At 35.6% G+C, this 20,022-nt stretch overlaps 2 protein-coding genes across 5 annotated transcripts; one reads left to right on the forward strand and one right to left on the reverse strand.

The window, feature by feature from the left end:
- Positions 1 to 251: 251 nt before the first annotated feature.
- On the forward strand, positions 252 to 9,522 carry LOC111389642 (amino acid permease 3-like). 4 transcript variants are annotated; one of them, XM_023014582.1, is made up of 10 exons: positions 252 to 675; positions 755 to 2,915; positions 2,995 to 3,059; positions 4,113 to 4,223; positions 4,501 to 4,726; positions 7,584 to 7,817; positions 7,897 to 7,990; positions 8,076 to 8,293; positions 8,403 to 8,542; positions 8,657 to 9,522. In XM_023014582.1, the coding sequence occupies exons 5-10, from the start codon at positions 4,702 to 4,704 to the stop codon at positions 9,311 to 9,313; spliced, it is 1,368 nt and encodes a 455-aa protein (XP_022870350.1). In that variant the 5' UTR covers positions 252 to 675; positions 755 to 2,915; positions 2,995 to 3,059; positions 4,113 to 4,223; positions 4,501 to 4,701; the 3' UTR covers positions 9,314 to 9,522. The 4 variants fall into 4 exon arrangements, with proteins under 4 accessions (XP_022870350.1, XP_022870352.1, XP_022870351.1 ...); XM_023014584.1 differs by lacking the exon at positions 4,113 to 4,223; XM_023014583.1 differs by lacking the exon at positions 755 to 2,915.
- A 173-nt stretch (positions 9,523 to 9,695) lies between these two features.
- LOC111389644 (protein KRTCAP2 homolog) lies at positions 9,696 to 15,985 on the reverse strand. The gene is made up of 5 exons (XM_023014587.1): positions 15,898 to 15,985; positions 14,393 to 14,552; positions 12,526 to 12,577; positions 10,798 to 10,864; positions 9,696 to 10,028 (listed from the first exon to the last, which is right to left on the reverse strand). The coding sequence occupies exons 2-5, from the start codon at positions 14,546 to 14,548 to the stop codon at positions 9,938 to 9,940; spliced, it is 366 nt and encodes a 121-aa protein (XP_022870355.1). The 5' UTR covers positions 14,549 to 14,552; positions 15,898 to 15,985; the 3' UTR covers positions 9,696 to 9,937.
- Between the last annotated feature and the right edge of the window lie 4,037 nt (positions 15,986 to 20,022).

The following is a 20,022-nucleotide window of genomic DNA, read 5'->3' on the forward strand; positions in this document are numbered from 1 at the left end:
TATCACTTAAGTTAATTGACATTGGTCCAATCTAAATTCATTTGGCCCCTTTTTTCGTATGTTTTATCAACCGAATTAATCAATTTTAGCTAATAATTTCTCTCAAGCAAAACTAACATACACCTTTTCTATTATGTAGAAGCTAACATACACCCCACTTCTTCAAGAGGTCACTAGCATCTGGAAACGCATATATTCTCTTCTTTCTATATATATAGCCTGAAGCAATGCCCACAAACATAGTACACCAGTGTTCTTCTGCATTCAGTTCTGATATTTAATTTTCTTGACGTGTTTGAATAAAAAAAAAAAAAGATGGTTGAAAACAAAAACCATAACAAGAATTTGATGTGTCTTCTCTGGGTGGTTCCAAATGTTTTGATGGCGATTTTTATAATTTATGTTTGATTTTAGCTTAATTTTCCTGTGTTCTATACATGTACTTGAATGGGAACTGTGTGGACTGCAAGTTCTCACATATAAACAGCAGTGATTGGTTTTGGAGTTCTATCCTTGCCTTAGGCCACTGCTCAACTGGGATGGTTGGCTGGTCCATCTCTGATGATCTTGTTCGTAGTTTTGACTCTACCCAAATAGCATTTTGTTACTGATCGGGAGATCCCAATACCGGAACAAGAAACTATTCCTTCATGGACGTTGTCAAAGCCAATCTAGGTAATCTCTCGAATGCAGGCAGCCCTAATATTACTGTTATATTTCATTCTTATCTTCTTGTGATAATTGGAATTTTCAGGTGGATTTCTGGAGCAATTCAGTACTTGAATAATGACCCGGGGGAGGGGGAAGAGGGAGAGTATAGAATGGATAAAAAAAAAAAAAAAGTCTATTAGAAGTCTGTTAATATAATTTACATTCAATCAATCTATAAATCGTGATGTACAAAGGACATTATTCAATTTGTATTTGCAGATAATAGAAGATCATGCATAGTGGTAGATCTAGAATTTTGAATGAGCACGGACGAACGTTAACAGTTAACCGTCGGCCGTAATAAAATATTAAAAATTAAATACAATAATTATTTTTTTTTAAATTGAACACGGGAAGTAACTGAAAAACAATACCTCTTTATTTACTCAGTGGCGTTGGGAGTTCCTGCTACTCTGGTGAGACTGTGTGACCTAAAAAATGAGGGCGTTACTTTCTCCCTCGTTTTACCTCTGGCTTGAGATTCAGTATATGCTGTTAGGAAAAATAAGGATGAAAGTCAAATGGCCAAAGTGTTCTCTGTCATACGTATGCCACTTGCCCACGTAACTTTCTCCACTATTCCCACTTTCTGAGTGGGGGGCTTTCAACTTTCCGCCGTTGGTTGTGCCTGTGATAGCTGTTACATGAACCTTATCAATCCATCAATGATTTTATGACTAAGTGATGGAATAGCCGCGTAAGTAACTTCATGCGGGTCGACCGGTCGACTACCTCACATAGAAGTAGAGTGCTCATGAGGGTCGACGGTCTCATGTGGAGGTAAAGCGCTCATGGGGATCGACGGCCTCGCATCAGCGTGTAATGTCTTACCTTGCTCGTCATCGTAGGCGGCTGTCTACGCCATCTGATATCAATATGCATTGACAATATTCATCGAATGAGAGGTTGGTTAGGTTTTCTATAATTCAAAGAAAGAAGCATGGGTTCAAATTCTATCGATTACATTAAAACCACTAAAACAAAAGTATATATAATTCTCCTAGATTTAGTGACAAAAATCATGAAGTGCTATTATGGTTAAGCTTTGAATAACCTTGAGGAGAGTTACATGTTCGAATCTTCTTCCTATTGAGTTAGTTTTGGTAATAATTGAAGAACTATAAAAATTGCACAACAAAAATGGTTAGGAAAAAATTTGATTCCAGGACATCCAAATTGTAAGTGAACACTCTAGCAAACTGAGTTACATGAGATGTCAGGAAGTACATTGAGTTATTAAATATATAATAAAACTTTTATCTAGTGTCACTCAAAAAATATTTGTTCAAGATGAATATAGCATGCTCGGCCGTCGGTGCTCGTCGGGTGCTGAATTCACCATTGATCACACATACACATCGAGTTTGGGATTTTTAGTTGTCCAATAAAGGATTCTCTCTCTCTCTCTCTCTCTCTCTCTCTCTCTCTCTATGCAACTAAGAAGTATGCAGCTAATCAAGCATGATGCCTACTTTTGAACCTTCCCTCAATTTGATACCTAATTAGGTTGATATAACTTTGCATTTCTCCATCGTTCTTGTAGAAAAAACCATGATCGATCGGCATGTTTAGCCAACTTTTTTAGATAATTTGTTCACTGTACAATTTATTCATGTCTATTACTGGGTCGTAAAGATAGCCCTTATTTGGGCTCAATTTCAGTTAGATTTTAGGAAATTTATATTTTGAAATAATAATTTTTTGAAAAATATGTGATTAAAAAAAATTTGTTTGGTTTAAGTATAATATTATTTTATTGGAGAATGTGTGATTGATAAGAAGAGAGTAAAGTGAATTAAAATTTGTCCAAAAGGGGGCATAATCTCTAAATGCTCTTTAATTGGTCACTCTTAAACAGTGATGATCCAGGATTATTAATATTTAATTATATAATATTAAAAAATTCTTTTTGATCTGCCATTGATTTAGAATTCTTTGGGAAATAATAGATTATAGCTGTAAGTAAACATTAAAAAAAGACGAGTATACTAGATAATAAGTATATTGAGAAAAAATATTCTTATTGTAATTAAGCATAAGGATAATAGTCCATGTGCCTAGGACACTCCAAATGCACGTATATATCCAATTTTTATCTATTTTAAGTCTTCTTCTGCTTCCTTCAACTCTTTTAACATAAATTTTCTTTCCTTTTTTGCACTGAAAATAAAATCAGATTCCTCTTTAATTCGTACGGCTCTGAGGTTTGTCCTCTAAATTATAACGATGATCTGTTGAATTTATGATATTATTGGATTGTACTGATATAGTTCCTTCTTTCAGATATGCAGAGGATCTGGCAGATCTTGATTCAGAAAAACGCAAGCATTGGAACCATTTTCCTTGAGGTAATCTACTTTAATTCTCATATCAGCCGCCGTTGGTCATTGGGGGCTGGCTCTACCGGTGCTTTTGAAGAAGTATAGAAAAAAATAATAATAATAAATATGGCATCGTTAATACTCCACCAACAACTTGTCTGATTTTATACTACTACCTTCCAAATCCAAATCGACCACATATGTAGTATATATAAGGGTTAGACATGGCCCGACTCAGTTCGACTTGATTCTAAAGATAATAGAATCGAATCAGAATTTTTGAAAATTTTATAAGTGGAATTGTCTCGTCCAGATTTAGTTATGGAACTGAACTAGTCAGTACCATAATTAATTTTTTTTTAACACTTACAGCAACACTGCATTAACCCATGATGACACAATCAATCTTAACTCTTACAAAATAAATTTGTTGAATAAAATTATTGAGAAAAAATTAGGTCACTCAACTTTTGATTATTTGAAATTTCAATTGCAGAATTGGACTTTGCTTAAAAACGAAAGTGGTTGTAGAAATAAAGAATTACATATTAACAAATTTTAAGTTAAATACGTTTTACTTTTCTAGCCTAAAACGAAAGTGGTTGTAGCTCAAATTGTGGGGCATTTGTTTTGCATATTAGAGGCACCCGGTTTGATTCATCTCAAGTCCGCTTATTTCAATATAATGATTAATTATTAAATAAATCTATATACTCAAATGATTACTTGATAATATATATTTTGTTATTAGATTTTATCAATTTATTTTGCAAAATTCAAATTTAGACAATTTAAGACTGATTCATATTCTTTTAAGAGTTCGAAAAAGACTTTTCTTTTTTGAGGTTTAAAATAGCTCTAAAATTCACTGTTTCAAAAATTTCACATAGGCTTCACTTAAGTTCGTAAAAATTTGAAACTTAATCATACGTATATGATTCAAAAAATGTATTTTTATTCCTTATTATTTTGGATTGTATTGGATTATATTTTCATTTGTATATGATTTTTACATTTTATTGCAATTATATATCGATTGAAGATTCTTTTAATATAAATTAATTAAATATTAATAAACAGTCTTGCAATATTGGACGATTGCTGGATGGAGCTCGACGATCTGCCCTAACTCACTCGAGCAACTGGATTCATCCCTAGCGGAGATTGCTTTTGACGGTGGCCAAAAAAAAGGTCGCTTGTCTTTACTTCCCCCATTTGTTTTGTGTTTTCGATTTTCTAGTTAATGATAATTATGTGAACATAGAAATTTCTATGATATTTTCTTTTTGTAATGGAAGTTTTAAAAGATGGGTATTTTGATGATGATGATGATGAAGATGATGGTGATGATGATGGTCGTTTCACAAGGATTGGCATTATTTTCTTTTCATTTATTTTTACAATATTTTTATAATTTTGGTTTAATTTTAACCAATTTTTTCTGTGTTCTGTACATGTATTTGAATAGGAACCATGTGGACTGCAAGTGCTCACAAAATAACAGCAGTGATTGGTATTGGATTCTCTTCCTTGCCTTGGGCCATTGCTCAACTGGGATGGATAGCTAGTCCATCTGTGATGATCTTGTTCGCATTTTTGCCTTACTGATCTTCTAGCATCATGTTACCAGTCGGACGATCCCAATACCGGAAAAAGAAACTGTACTTACATGGATGCTGTCAAAACCAACCGAGGTAATTTTCTGTTCAACTGTAGTTAATCTCTCGAGTGCAGACGGCCCTAATAGGGTAATAGTACTTTTATATTTCATACTTATCTTCTTGCGATACTTGGAATATTCAAGTTGATTTCAGTACTTGAATCTTTTTTGAGTTGCCAATGGCTATAACCATTGCTTCCTCAATTTTGCTTGGTAATGTAAAGATGGGCGGGTTGAACCTTCCATGACCCATTACGTTAAAGGATCGGTCCATTACGTTCCCATGCAGGGCCAAGATTGGCCGGCAAAAATTTTGTCAAACCCAAAATCGATCCGCTGCCCTGAATAGCCTTCGCTGATGGCCTTTTTATCCCAAAGCCTTAATTCCACCCCAAATTATTAATTCATGTTAGAAAGCTGAGATCATTAAGTAGAAAGCTGGGATCATTATCTACTTGTCAATTTTGATATATTTAGGATTCGTTTTCTGGTAAAATGGCCTCTTAATGTCTGCTTATTGATTATTAACATAATGTAATCAAAAAGATGAGGGGAAAAAAGTATGCATCTTATTAGAGCTTAAAACATAACCTTGAATACAAGATTTTAGCGTTTATTCGTCTTTAACACTTCAGCACTCCACAGTCGATCATTTAAACGAACAAGAAAATAGTACAAGACACCCTTTCGAGACCAGAAATTATCTGTGTGTAATAACCTTCCATTCCTCGCTTTGGGAACCAAACACGAGAGGATGTCCCGTGATTGTCCATCTACAATGGTAATTAATTATGCTTCAAAAAAAAAAAAAAAATTGCCCCCAGGGCACATCTCCAAGTGGTAAAAGGGGAGGGTGGAGAAATCCAGCTTTGCTTGAGGCTGCTGTGTCAAGGGTTCGAATCCTAAAATATAGATTTGGCTCTTGAGTAAGTGCAAGTGTACAAGCAGCCTTCCACCCTGTACCCTTGGAGGCATAATCTGCAATTTACCTCCCTCACGATACTTCAGGGCAGGAACAGTGGAGGACCCTCAAAATTGGGGTTCAACCTTTTAATTATGCTTCAAAACATGCAAGCTAGTGATAGCAGCAATTTTGGACAACTTGATTTGACCGAAGATTGATAGGTGTCAATTGCTTATAGATGATACTCATCTACTTGCGTTATTGAGAAGCTTAATTATTATTATCGAAGGAACCCTATTCTCTCTGGTAAACGATGGATGAGAAGGCTTCATATTATTTTGATTCAAAGATTCTCTAAATGAATGGCTACAATAAAAGACTTAATGAGCAAGGTGGTGAAAGAAATTCAAATTTCAAAGATTCTTCCCTCTGTATTTCCTCTCTATATATACACAATAAAAAAAATTCTTCCTCTCTATATATTCCTTTGATTTTCTTATTAAACATCAAAGGAACCCAATTCCGTTTTTCGTGCCCATTCATATTATTTTAATCAATGGTTCTCTTTAATCAAAGTCTCACCTTTGAATTGATGGATAGTGGCGATTTTAGACATTTTCACGCGTAAAGATTTTTGTGAAGCACTCACACAAGAAGAGCACCAGTCAACAAAAAGTACTAGCAACGCAAACCAAAATTCCACCCATTTTTCCCCCATAAATCTAGCTTCTATCAAAATCCATGTCAGTAGAAACTAATATTTAGATTTTAATCTAAATTAAAGTCGATAAATAATTTAAATTGCACATTTTATAGTGATCAATAACACAGAGGATTAAGTATCTAACTCACAATAATACTCCCAATAGCCATTGTTGATGGCCAAGATATAACTGTAATATTTACGCTTGTAACTTTTCACCAAGCAGGCTGTGACACCATTCTGATTGTGTTTTAATTTTTTAATGAAAACGATTCATCTTAGCCCTTGTTTGGAACAATTAAAATGATGATGATTATTATTATTATTACTTTTTTTTTGGGAAATGAGCCTTGAAATAGTGATTTTTTGATGAATGTATGGTTAAAAAGTAGGAAAATTTCGAATTTATGTGCATAATATTTTATTTTGAGAATGTGTAATTGAAAATGAATTTAAGAAATAAAAAGTTTCGTTTTAACGATTGTTAAACAAGAGCTTAATATCTATATAGTAAAGGGTTTTGTGTGTTATGTAGAGATACAATAGATAATGCTTTTGAAATTACTTATCTATTACTTTTTCTAGTTTCAAACATGCCACACTCATATGTTAAGCTCGATCTTCAACAAGCAGAGTTCATAAACTCTCGTTGAAATTATTATAGTTTGATATTTAAACCTAAGGTTTTTAGGATTACATAGAGAGTAGTGATCTAGTCAAAACACGTTCAATCATGACGGATATATTCTACCCTTCACACGTTCAATCATGACGTATGTGTCTATAAGCTAACATGGATTTTGATGGTTGTACAGCCGAGCTCTGACAGCCTCGTCACAAGGGTGTGGGGCACGTGCCCAATAAAAAATTTGCGAGCCCCCGAACTGAGAGAGATGCTGTGAAAGGTGCTGTGTGCACAGCACCGTCCAAGCTAACATACACCCCACTTCTTCAAGAGGTGACTAGCATCTGGAAACGCATATACTCTCGCCCTGTTTATATAGCCTGAAGCAATATAAACATGAAGCGATGCCCACAAACATAGTGCGCAATTCCCACAAACATAGTACACTCGTATTCTTCTGCATTTAGTTCTGCTATTTAATTTTCTTGACGTGTTGAATCAAAGAAAAGATGGTTGGAAACAGAAACCATAACCAAGAATTTGATGTGTCTCCTCAGGGTGGTTCCAAATGTTTTGATTAATTTCTTTTCATCTATTTTTTATAATTTTCGTTTGATTTTAGCTTAATTTTCCTGTGCTCTTTACATGTACTTGAATAGGAACTATGTGGACTGTAAGTGCTCACATAATAACAGCAGTGATTGGTTTTGGAGTTCTGTCCTTGCCCTGGGCTACTGCTCAACTGGGATGGGTAGCAGGTCCATCTCTGATGATCTTGTTCGCAGTTTTGACTTGCTACACCTCTACTCTGCTAGCATCATGTTACCCGTCGGGGAATCCCAATGGCGGACCAAGAAACTATTCTTACATGGATGCTATCAAAGAAAACCTAGGTAGTCTCTCAGGTACAGACGGCCCTAATACTACTGTTATATTTCATACTTATCTTCTTGCTATACTTGGAATTTTCAGGTGGATTTCAGGTGACAATTTGTGGAGCAATTCAGTACTTGAATCTTTTTGGAGTTGCCATTGGTTATACCATTGCTTCCTCTATAAGCATGATGTAAGTATGAGCACAAGTAAAACTCTGTTTTGCTGTTCAAAATCATTCTTGGAAATTTTACTGATTCATGAACATTAACGAATAGGGCAATCAAGAAATCCAATTGCTTCCGTTCAGAAGGAGATGATAGTTCTTGCAGAATTTCTGCCAATCCTTATATGATAGGATTTGGTTGTTCTCAAATAATTCTCTCTCAACTAATCCTCCATTTCCATCAAATATGGCGGCTTTCAATTGTTTCTGCAGTCATGTCTTTTATTTACTCAATCATTGGATTAGGCCTTGGAATTGCCAAAATTGTAGGTAGGGATATGAACCCCCTCTACATTTTCCATTTATCTTCTGCTTTAAAGGCATTAGACTTAATTAACGAGTGTTGTAACTTCTATTTTCGCTCCAATTTTTGCTATAGAAAATGGGAAAGTTAAGGGAAGTCTCACTGGAATTAGCCCTGACATTGTCACTCCAATGGAAAAAGTATGGAAGAGCTTGCAAGCACTTGGGGATATAGCTTTCGCCTATTCTTTTTCTCTCATCCTTATTGACGTACAGGTATGCAAAATTGGACTATGTAACAGTCAATATTTTAACTTTACACTATCCAATTTTGAAGAGTCGACCTTGGGACTCGAGCCTATTTTGATTCTTTTAATGTTTTAATTTCAGAATACAATAAAATCCCCACCATCGAAATACAAGACAATGAAGAAAGCAACTCTATTAAGTTTGGGAGTAACAACAATTTTCTACATGGTCTGTGGCCTTCTTAGTTATGCAGCATTTGGAGATCTCTCACCACGAAATCTCCTCACTGGTTTTAGCCTCTACGACCCATACTGGGTTCTCGACATAGCCAATGCTGCCATTGTTATCCACCTTGTCGGTGCTTACCAAGTTAATTGCCAACCCATTTTCGCCTTTGTTGAAAAAACTGCATTAGATAGGTTCCCGCATAGCCAATTCATCAAAACAGAGATCCCAGTCCCTATCCCGGGATACGGGCCTTTCAAACGCACTCCTTTCCAACTCGTGTGGAGAACAATTTTCGTGATCATCACAACGATTCTTTCAATACTCATGCCATTCTTCAATGATCACATCATTCGAATTCTAGGTGCGTTGGGATTCTGGCCTCTTACCATATATTTCCCAGTTAAAATGTATATTGTCCAAAAGAAGATCCAAAGACACCGTGCTAAATGGCTCAGCCTACAAATTCTAAGTGTTGCTTGCCTGCTGTTCTCTATTGCAGCTGCTGCTGGATCCATTGCTGGAATTGTTTATGATCTTGAAGTGTATAAGCCTATTGGGAATATGGCCTAATTTGATCACTTTCACATTATACTAGTCATTTGTCCGTGCAATGCACTATGTTATTTTTAAGGTAATGTTAGCGTATAAATTTCACAAAGAAATCATTCTATGGGGAAGAAAGTATCTTTGTCTACGTGCTGCATAATTATGAAAGTAGAACAAAGTAGAAAGGTACAAGTTTGTTGTTGTAAAACACCTAATGAATCTGCAATTTTCTATTCTCGCAAACAATAAGGTATAAAATGAGTCGTGCCTAACATCAAAGCCAAATATTGTGATGGCCCTCCGGGCCTCATCAAATTTTTTGACATTATATCAATGTTTATATTTTCTTCATAAGGGAGTGAAATCGAATTAAAAGTGGAAAAGTAAAAAGTATATGAGACCAATGTAAATAAGTCTCACAGAAGTATGACATAAAAATTGAAAAATAAATAAGACACCTCATATGTTCATTTAATTCTTACCATTGCAGTCGCACAAATGAGGTTATATCTATATATTAATAAGGCCCATTAGCATCTAATAACCACAAAATTTAACCATCCATATTCAAACTTCTCAGAAGTATCTAACAAAAAGCCCCAAGAGAGTTCTTGAAGGAAGCAGTTCCTCCAAGGCAACAATTTCAACTCAATACCTTTTACTTTTGGATTCACTTTTGGAAAGCATCATTCCCGAAAGTTTGTTGATCTCATATAATAGCCCAGCAGAAAACAGAAAGCTGCATTGGTATCCAAAAAGCACTTAATCAGAGTGAAAAAAAAAAATTCCACAGCAAATAATTTGTTATAGCATTTAAGTTTCTCCATCAGTATTTTTCAAGGCAATAATAACATAATAGACTATGACTTGAGACGGTTGTAAGAATTTTAGCTTATTACATAAAATCAAAATTCATGGTCAATCCCAAGATGCCAGTGAAGCAGTTTGTTACATATATCAATATCTCATGGCCAGTTGCTAGACCAATAGTTAGGCTGCTCCCTGGAATATGAGAGATCGTTCCCTTCAGAGAAGTGGAAGGGATTGGAATTCCATATTCATTAGTGCAGGACAAAGATGCATACATGACTCTTCTCTAACTACAAACTTGACTGCACAACTCTACCCTAATTTTTGGTAAGCCTTCTTCTATTCAAAGTCTTTTAGAGGTAGGGGCTTGGACAGCAGATAAAAGCACATCACATAGAGTTGAATATGATTTTATTCGTGTAGGTTTAGCTTGAACATATATCTAAAGAACCTAGTAGTCAACAAAAGTCTGAGCTCAGGGATACTTTCGATTTAACCAAAATGGAGATCAACCAGTAAGGACTCCTTTGGCCACACTTCTTATACTTTCTACTGTTCATGTGAAACTACAAGGAACCAGTTCAGTTGAAAATGTATTCTATAACGCCTCCTACTTTATGAACTAAAATTGGACTTCTTATTCAAAATATAAAAATACAATGACGATCAAGTAAAGATCAGAAGCATGATTGCATTACCAGGTTGTGATACAAACTCGATGAACAGTGCTAGCAGCTATAAGCGCCACTGCTTCTGCAAATATAACTGCATCACAAAAAGATGATCATAAGTTTACTGAATAATTCTCACATACCAATTCATTAATTTAATCTTGCTAAAAGAAACCCACTATTACTCTTATTTAATAGAACAATCTTGCAGTTTTTAGCCAGATTTAGCCCCCGTTTGTCCTCCATTATTTGAGATTATAATTTTTGGAATAGCATTTCTTTGAAGAATATGCGGTTAAAAAAGAAGAAAAAGTCTTGAATTTATGATAGACTCCTATCAATGTGGAAGGACCTAGAAGAATTGAGAAGCTTATTCAGTTAGAATAGATTTAATTAAGGGCAGGGGTATTTTGGGGAATAATGGTGTGATATGTTGCCTATAAATGTAATGGGGAGGGATTGGGGAGAGGCGTGCAGAAAATTAGTTGTTGAGATAGGGGGAGAGATCTAAGCCTCTCGAATGCTTAGAATTGTTCCTTTACATTCAATGAAATACTAATACAATCTTCAGCTAGAATTGTTCTTGCTTTACACTTAGTCTTTACAACACCTATTTCCTAACCGATCAATTAACCAGCAGCCTCACAGGACCATAACAGCAGCATAGCAGCAACTCAAGGTCCTATCAATTTACTTGTAATATTATTTTATTGGAGAATGTGTTATTGATAAGAAGAGAGAAAAATGAATTATTATTTTAATGGGGGCAAAACGGAGTTTATGCACGTGAACCCTCCATTGTTTACTTTCAGCAAACTTTTGGTTGCATTCAAGCTAAGCACATGGCTAAAGACGCAATGTCATATACACAAGCTGACGCCATAGTTCCAGAGAGAAATGAGAAACAAAGAGTAGTTTCTAATGAAAAATTCAGGGAAAGAGAGAAATCAAAGTTGTAATTTATGTAATCACCCTCATTAGTTTGATAAGCTAGAGCTTGTCTTTGGTTACAATAAATGGCATCATTTTTCCTCTTTGCCCCCTCAACCCATGTCCAACGTCAGAGAGGTCATCCCACACTTGGTTTCAGAGGGAGTTTTCAGTAATAACAGATGGAACTAGAAGGAAATTTATAACCACGTCCTGGAATGAATCTCAGATTTCTGATTCAGTATTTCAGTAACAGTCAATTCAGTATACAGTTCCTGGTTACAATGAAAACAAAAGAAGAAAAAGGCATCAATGTATAGATTAAAATTCTTTCATCCATTTCCCTTTTCATATTGACCAAAAGAATGCCAAAGAATATAGATGCAGCTCTGGCCTCCCCCAACCACTTCACTATTCACTAGGAGACGAAAAATGTAAAGAGACCCCTTGTTTACTTCGATGCTCCAGATTCATTCCGTCCATATAAGCGTAAGTCATAAATTCCAAGTTCTAACTTAGGAGATTATTCTCCAAAATCTGGGCTAAATAAATGACCAAAGATAGAGCAAGATCAGATATCACAAGGCTCGTGTTCTGAATACTGGCAATAGATATTGTGAAGCTCGCAAAGTTAAGAGACATGTCCATTTATAATTGCAATGCATTGAACGGAAAGAGATAGAGAAGAACATTCAGATAATCGAGGAGCTTATAATGGACAGAAGGAAAAGGCGAAAAAATCTGAAAGATACTTGATAAACTTTTTAAGCTTCCATTTTAAGTAAACAACGCAAAGAATTAGATAGAAAACAAGATGGCACTTACCAGCACCCCAACCAGTCCTGGTACCACATGTTTCCTGATAATTTCCAATGAACTGGAGACAGAACACACAAGTCAGACGTAAATACCTTCTTTATCTCCCTACACATATCAGTCTTGCAAATGAAATATGTATAGTGACCACATATGAGAACAGTTTATAAGACATGTGCCATACCTTCTAGGTATTCACATTGATAAAGTAGAGAAGATAATTGTGGAGATGCAGAAAAATGTTGAAGCTTACAACCATTGTTCATCGCAACAAAATCTTTCACATAATAACATGCCTAGTGGAAAGTTTATCACATGAACAATTCTACCAATATGTTCATTCTTACAGAAGCACCTAATTATGATTTTTCAGTGCAAAAGTGGTTTCTTAATAATTTTTATAGTACATAGTTAAACATCTTTCACAGAAAAATACACATATTAGCATGTCAATAAGCATTATAATTTTTTTCACGAACAAATACACATATTAGCATGTCAATGTGCATATTTGTGTAATGCCAAATATCCTGATTTTAGATATGCATAATACATACATATGCACACAGACAGAAGCAGAAGCAAAAGCAAACACTTAATGGTTAGCTAGAAGAGATAAAAATGTCCGGTTTTGAATTTCAGAGAGTCATGTTGAAATCTTTTCCATTTTTCCTTTTTAGTAAATGAGGTGAACCAAAGCCAAAGTTTTGACAAGGGTGGCTAGACATGATCCCCGACTTCTGGGCAAATTTTCTTTCTTTCTTTCTTTTTTTTTTTTTTTTTTTTTTTTTTTTTTTTTCCAAAAAAAAACAAAACTTTTTTTTTTTTTCTCAGGGTCATTATGGAATGACAAATGAAGTCGAAATATTGCATTTTTAATACCATTTCGAAGTATTCACGACCTAGTTCCACGTTGTTAATGGCATGCAAAACAGTCAATCTTAGCAAATCTTAAGGGTTGTCAAAATAGGTCATTTCAAACTAGTATTTCAAGAGTTTCAATAACATGATAACTTTAAAAATTCTTCGACAACCGTACGGCAGCTGAATCCACAAATCGCTTAAGTCATCTCGAAGTTTGTCTTAAGAATTGCATTATAGACATATCGAATGGTTCAAATGGATATCGAAAATAATTAAAGATACGCCAAACGTGCATCTTAAGAAAAGACGTCTAACTCATCTTTTCTTTAAAATTTTACAATTATTTCATTAATGTTTATTCTTTTTGCATGACAATTTTTTCAATATAATTTACATTGTTTTATTAGGAAATTTTACATGAGGTATGACGTCAAAATTTTTTGATATTTTTACATCCAAAAAAGCCATATACCATGTAAATTTAAGGAAGTAAAATTCAGATACATGGATGTGACTTTTTTGTATGTAAATTTTTGAATGAGCCTCACAACCTTTTTACAAGTTTAATTATGTCCCCTAACTCAAAATGTCTACGTTCATCACTGTTTAGTTTCACCCACCACAAACTTCTACAAAACACCTAGAGCAATAGAAGGCACATCTTTCGTCCTCGCAGCCAGACAAATGTATCTTTAGTTCATGAACTTATCATTGTAATGTGTGGTGTATTTCCCATCATTATAAAGGAAAAATAAAAACAAAAAATTAAAGGAAAAATCTTGACATTCATAAATCATTGAGCAGGTTCCAAAAAATTCATGTTAACAAGTACCAGAGAAACAAATTCTAAGGACTCAGAGATCTGAGAGAGGGTGAGACAGGAGCAGGATAAATATGTAGCAATAATAAATATGATCACTCATCACATTATCTACAATTTAGAGCACATAGCAAAAAATTGCTCGTACATCTGCATGGAAATGAAGGGTATTAAAAGGATAGTTTCTCTCACCGTCAGCAACATTAGAAATATTAAAGAGCTGGTAAAGCCTCCAAGAATAGTAAATAACTCTGAAGATGCTAACTTCACTCTATACATTTCTTGTAGAGAGAGAGTGGCAACGAACAGAAGAAAAGAATATAGCATAGAACTCCCAGGTGCAGCCATGAGACTTGATGTCAAAAATGAGGAAAATGAAAAAGTTAAAATCTGTTAGGTCACTTGCCACAGAATGAGAGAAAAATGCGTAGCGATAATTGGATCACGTGTTCAAATTCTTTTTGAACATTAATAATCAGAAATGCAAACTTGCTTGCCAAATCTAACCCTTGTTTGGGCTCCATTAAACCAAAAATACTTTTTAAAACTCATTTTCAACCTCACATTCTTCAATAAAATAATATTACACATAAATTCAAAACTTTTCCTCACATTTTAACCCCATATTCTCCAAAAAAAATTACTATGCCAAAATACATTTTTCCCAAAACCTTATTAAAATGGAGCCCAAACAAGGGCCTAGAGAAAAGCATTTTAATTGGGCCCAAATTATTTTCATGTACAACTGAATAATTTCATTACTTTCTTTACGAAACACACGTGTTAAAGTGAAGTACAAGGGCGTTGATTTTCAGTAAACCAACAATGCAAGATGGCTACAAGAGCTTTCAGGCAGGTAATTTGCATCGTTCCAGTGTTAAATCAATAAGCAAATCAAATCTCAACTCTCAAGACTACAAAACTATGTCAAATAGCAAAAGCATACCTAACACATGTACCCATAATATATTTGACGCAGGGAAACCAGATAGTCTATTATAACTTTATACGAGTCTTTTAGTATATTGACGGAGTTAATTCCAAACAAACAAACTTACTTTTTCATAACTATTCTACTGTCAATGGAATCGTAGTAAATAAACAGAAAATGAATCTCATTGTGTGATTTTGATTCCAAGAACTTGAGAAAGAAGATACTCATCCATGTTCAGCAACAGTCAATTTAAAACTGGCAACTTTTTTATTTCTATGGAGGTTGCGTCCTACATTACCCCCAAGTATAAAAGGTAACGTCCAGGTGCTTTCACTAACTAACCCTGTGTTTACAGTGCTCACTAGAAATCTTACAAGTTTAGAGAGCTTTACTTCTCCTTTAGTGTGGAAGTCGGTGAACCCTAAAACTGCACATCTTTGGAAGATAGACAACATAACAATTAATCTACAACCCACCAAACATTTCGTATTATAAAAGCAGCTCCAATTGCACGAAAAGAAAATAGTCATAAATGCAATTTCAAATAAATCAGATCCAGAATTTGCTCGAATGTCTGAAAAGATAACACTACAAAATTATCCTAAATTTATTTATTTATTTTTTAATTTTTTTTGCATCAATTTCCTAAAAACTCAGCTCAAAGTTCAGATCCATCAAAGAAAAAAGCTAAATCAAAATCCACCAAATGCTCGAACAGCGCATAGGAGTAAAAAGTACGCGTAGAGAAAGAGATTAGACTCACCAAAAAGAACTTGATTTAATGTGGACGGAATTGGAATTTTGAAAGAAGATGCAGAGAGGGAGACCCTGGGCGTTGAACTGGGTACTGACTTCTCGGCTACATTACTTTCACGAATTTGGCAAAAAAATAAATACCGAGGAAATTGCAACAAAGGTAGACAACTAATTATATTTGTGCAAATAGGCCCTTCACTTTTTTTTAATATTATTTTAATTTAAATAATTTTTGCGTAAGCCAAAAATATTTAATTTACCTCGTACTTTTGTTTATTGAAAATGAAGATAAGCTGATCTCCTAATTCTCTTATTCCGTATAATTTGCTAAGACTGCTATAGACTTCCACCGCCGACCACCATGGACTTGGTGGAACCACTAGCATGCCCAGTTTGTCTGCAGCCATACGCTGCTAATTTCGTCGTCCCATCTGTCCTTCCTTCTGGGTACTCCACCTACGAATCCTGTTGACTTGTTCAAAAACAATAAATAATGTGTGTGGAATAAAATCAAAACGAAGGCTCAAAGATTGGGCCTTACGACCGCACGCCATTTGGGTCATGCGTTCGCATGGCCATCATCAGAAAACCAAGGCTGGTTTTTGGTATAAACCATGAGGTCGCATGGTACTTCAGTTTCGACCGTTGGAGGCCCTTTTTGAACGTTGCAAATTTGATTTTAGTGGTGTTTCTTGAACTTTTTGGCATCATTTTGTGTATATGGTCAAGACTTATATATAGAGGAGCCATGTTCAAGGAAAATACAATTGAAAAACACTTGAGATTCATTCCTTATTCCACAATCAAAGATCAAACCCTGATTTTCATTCATATTTATTTCTCTAATTATGTTCACCAAGTTTTGGAAAATTTCACTTTGTGCTTTAGTGAAATTTTTTATGGGGTTTGTTATAATCTTTCAAACCATTTGTCGAAATACCCTTGAACTTCTCATTCAATCCTGAGAGAGGACACGTTTAAGCTTGTACATTAATTTTCTTCCTTTGACATTCATTTTTCTAGTTTTTTCGTCTTTGTTCCTTCTCCAAACCCCTTTGTTTCCAACAAAGCCTATCTCGAGCAGCTTCCCAACCTCTTATCTCTCACTGTCTGCTGCCCAGTCTGAACTATCCTCTCGAAAATTTCAAACAGCCTATCCTCCTCCTCCAAGAACATCAACCTTCTTCACCTTTCACGCCTCCTCCAAGAACTCCCAGTGAAGCCCAGAACGGTAATTTCATGATCACTTGCACCGAGTGACAATGTCTCATTCCCGTTTCAGTTTTGTTAGAAATTCGTGGTCTTATTAATTTTGCTCCAAATGGAAAAAATGGATTATCCTGGAAAGACACTATTTTAGTTGAAAAATCAAGTTCAGAAAGTTGCGACGAAATATTTGATGGTAAAATTTTGGTGTCCTTTTGATAATTTCATTACAATTTTTTTAATACACTAGTGAGACGCACATGCTATAGTATAGTTGGCTACTTAGTAGCACAGATATAATTTTAAAAAAAAAATTATTTGCATTAAACATTAGTTACATAAGATTTAAGCCCTGAATACACGAAGGATTGGAATTCCTTCATGCATTGTAACACTCCTCTTCATTGGAACACTTGTCTTCATTAGAAACGCAGCTCCAACTCCATCACTCATTTGGGTAAAATTTCCTTAACATACAATATAGAAAAGTTAGTATTTGGAGATTCATAGTTTTTGAATTCAGGAATGCTAGAGAGAGAGAGATAGAGAAATACCTGGACCAATGTCTGATATGAAGAACTTCGTTAACGACCTTGGGAAGATTAAAAAAAAAAAAAAAATTAGGAAACGAAATACAAATAAGAAAACAAATAGCCTTGTATCATTTACAAACAACCATCAAATCTGGGTTCAAAATTAACTTTGGCATCCTAGATAGAAATCAACCGACTAAATAAGAATTAGGAAAGCATTATCCATAATCAATCAAATTTAAAAAAAAAAAAAAAAAAAAAAAAAAAAAAAAAAAAAAAAAAAAAAAAAAAAAAAAAAAAAAATAGCTCATCTTTCCTAGCCATGTCAAATATGCTATGCCATAAAAAATTTAGAAATTATCTAGCTTTGAGCAAGTGAAGTAACAAAAGTAAAGAAATTGACAGACAGAATTGATACCATGAAACTGAAACCCATACTCGAGCTATTTTATAGATGTATACTTTCACATCATTTTCTAATCATAGGAATGCAATGACAAAAATTAAAAACATGAGGTAGCCAGAGAAACAAGAATTGGAAGTGACAACGGCTTCAAAATGAGAATTTACACAAACATTAGAATCCGTTTGTTGCAGTCCAGAAGTTTAATGACCTGCTTGAAGCAAAGCTATTAACTTTTTCCACTTCAGTGTAATAATTAATAGTGCAATTATCATCTCAAAATAATTAAATTAATAAAAGTTCACTAGTAATGTTGACCTTGCAAAGTGGACCCTTCAAATGGCCAACCAATAGTCACTCCATGTAATCCTCACTACGCACAATAACGAACGGTCAGAAGCACACGGTCGAAACCAATGGGGGTGGCGGCGGACGCATACACTTCGACGGTCAAGTCAATGATCGGTGATTGGAACGATGCTCGAATTGTGCAAGAGAGTGGAGAAGAGAATAAATATTTCTTATAGACGAGGAGCACCGTTGGATGTGAAACACGTGTATGCATCTGACGGTGTGAGACGTCTGCTCGTAGGCATCAATCAACTGTGTCTAGAATGGGTGAGTAATTAATTCTCCTGAATTGAGTTGACATAAAGTTGATGTTACATCAACTAGACCCATGAAGATGTCTCATCTATTTATCCATAGGGATAGAGGATCCTGACACACTGAACTGGTGGCGGAGGGATCTATGAAGGGAGCACCTCGGAGTGCCCAACGCTTCGATTTCAGGGGGCACTTCGATCGCTTCAGTATATTCAGTTTGCGATGTATGTGCGCTGTAGTACGTCAAGTTGGAGTTCGGCCGAGATTGACATCGCTTCAAAACCACTTCGTGGGGACATGTGGCACCTCATAGATAAGTGGATCTGATGTGCCAAAGTGGTTTGGTGAGGGGCATAACAGTGGTTCCCCAAGTTCACGCATGAATATTCATATCATGGGTGGACTTGTTTGTCCGATTATGTTTGCTTAAGAGGAGACTTGCAGTATCTGATGAAGTGTTAATGTCAAAGGGTGAAGTGAGTAGGTGTATCTAAGGCTTTGTGGCTGGAGTGTATTATTAAATCGAGTCGATGTGGGTAGGGAGTCCTCTCGGTCGGTAGTTTGTTAATTCGTGAAGAGAAGTTAGCTTTTGCCCAAGGCATGTGAGCCATGATGCTGCATGCGGAAGGAGCTCATCTGTAGCCGCTGCATTGACCCAAAGGGACGATGCGTTGGGAGATGGGTAAAGTTTTGTAAAGCTTGAAAATGCAGCGATCGAAGCGATGACCCACAGGGGATGCCCCGTCAAATGCATCCAAACTGTAAAGCTGATTGAGGAGCTCATTTACCACCGATGCGCTGACCCAAAGGGGATAACACATTGTGAGATGGCTAAAAATTTGTAAAGCTTGGAGATGCAGCGACCGAGGGGATGACCCACAGGGGATGCCGCACCAAGTGCGTCGAGACTGTAAAGCTGATTAAGGAGCTCATCTGCCACCGATGCGCTTCCCCAAAGGGAATGACGAGTTAGGGGATGGCTAAAGTTTTGTAAAGCTTAGAGATGTAGCAATTGAGGCGATGACCCACAAAGGACGCCGCGTCAAGTGAGTCAAGACTGTAAAGCTGATTGAGGATCTCGTCTGCCACTGATGCAATGACCCAAAGGGGACGATGCGTTGGGATATAGCTAAAGCTTTGTAAGCTTGGGGATGCAGTAGCCAAGGTGCCTTAAGAAAGTTGAGGAGCTTGATCTGAAGTGCCTTATTCTGATGTTAATCGATGTAACAGCTACCGCGTATTTCCAATACGCTAATTGGGTGAGATGTCCAATCCCAGAAAAGGCTGCTGCAGCTAATTATTATAGACGGTTGTTGTAATTCGAGGCAACGTGTTTAGGGCTTGTGTGGGAGTCATAATCAGATCTCAGGTGTTGATCAGATCT

Source organism: Olea europaea, unplaced genomic scaffold (genome assembly GCF_002742605.1).
Source record: "Olea europaea var. sylvestris unplaced genomic scaffold, O_europaea_v1 scaffold604, whole genome shotgun sequence".
NCBI classification, from domain to species: Eukaryota; Viridiplantae; Streptophyta; class Magnoliopsida; order Lamiales; family Oleaceae; genus Olea; species Olea europaea.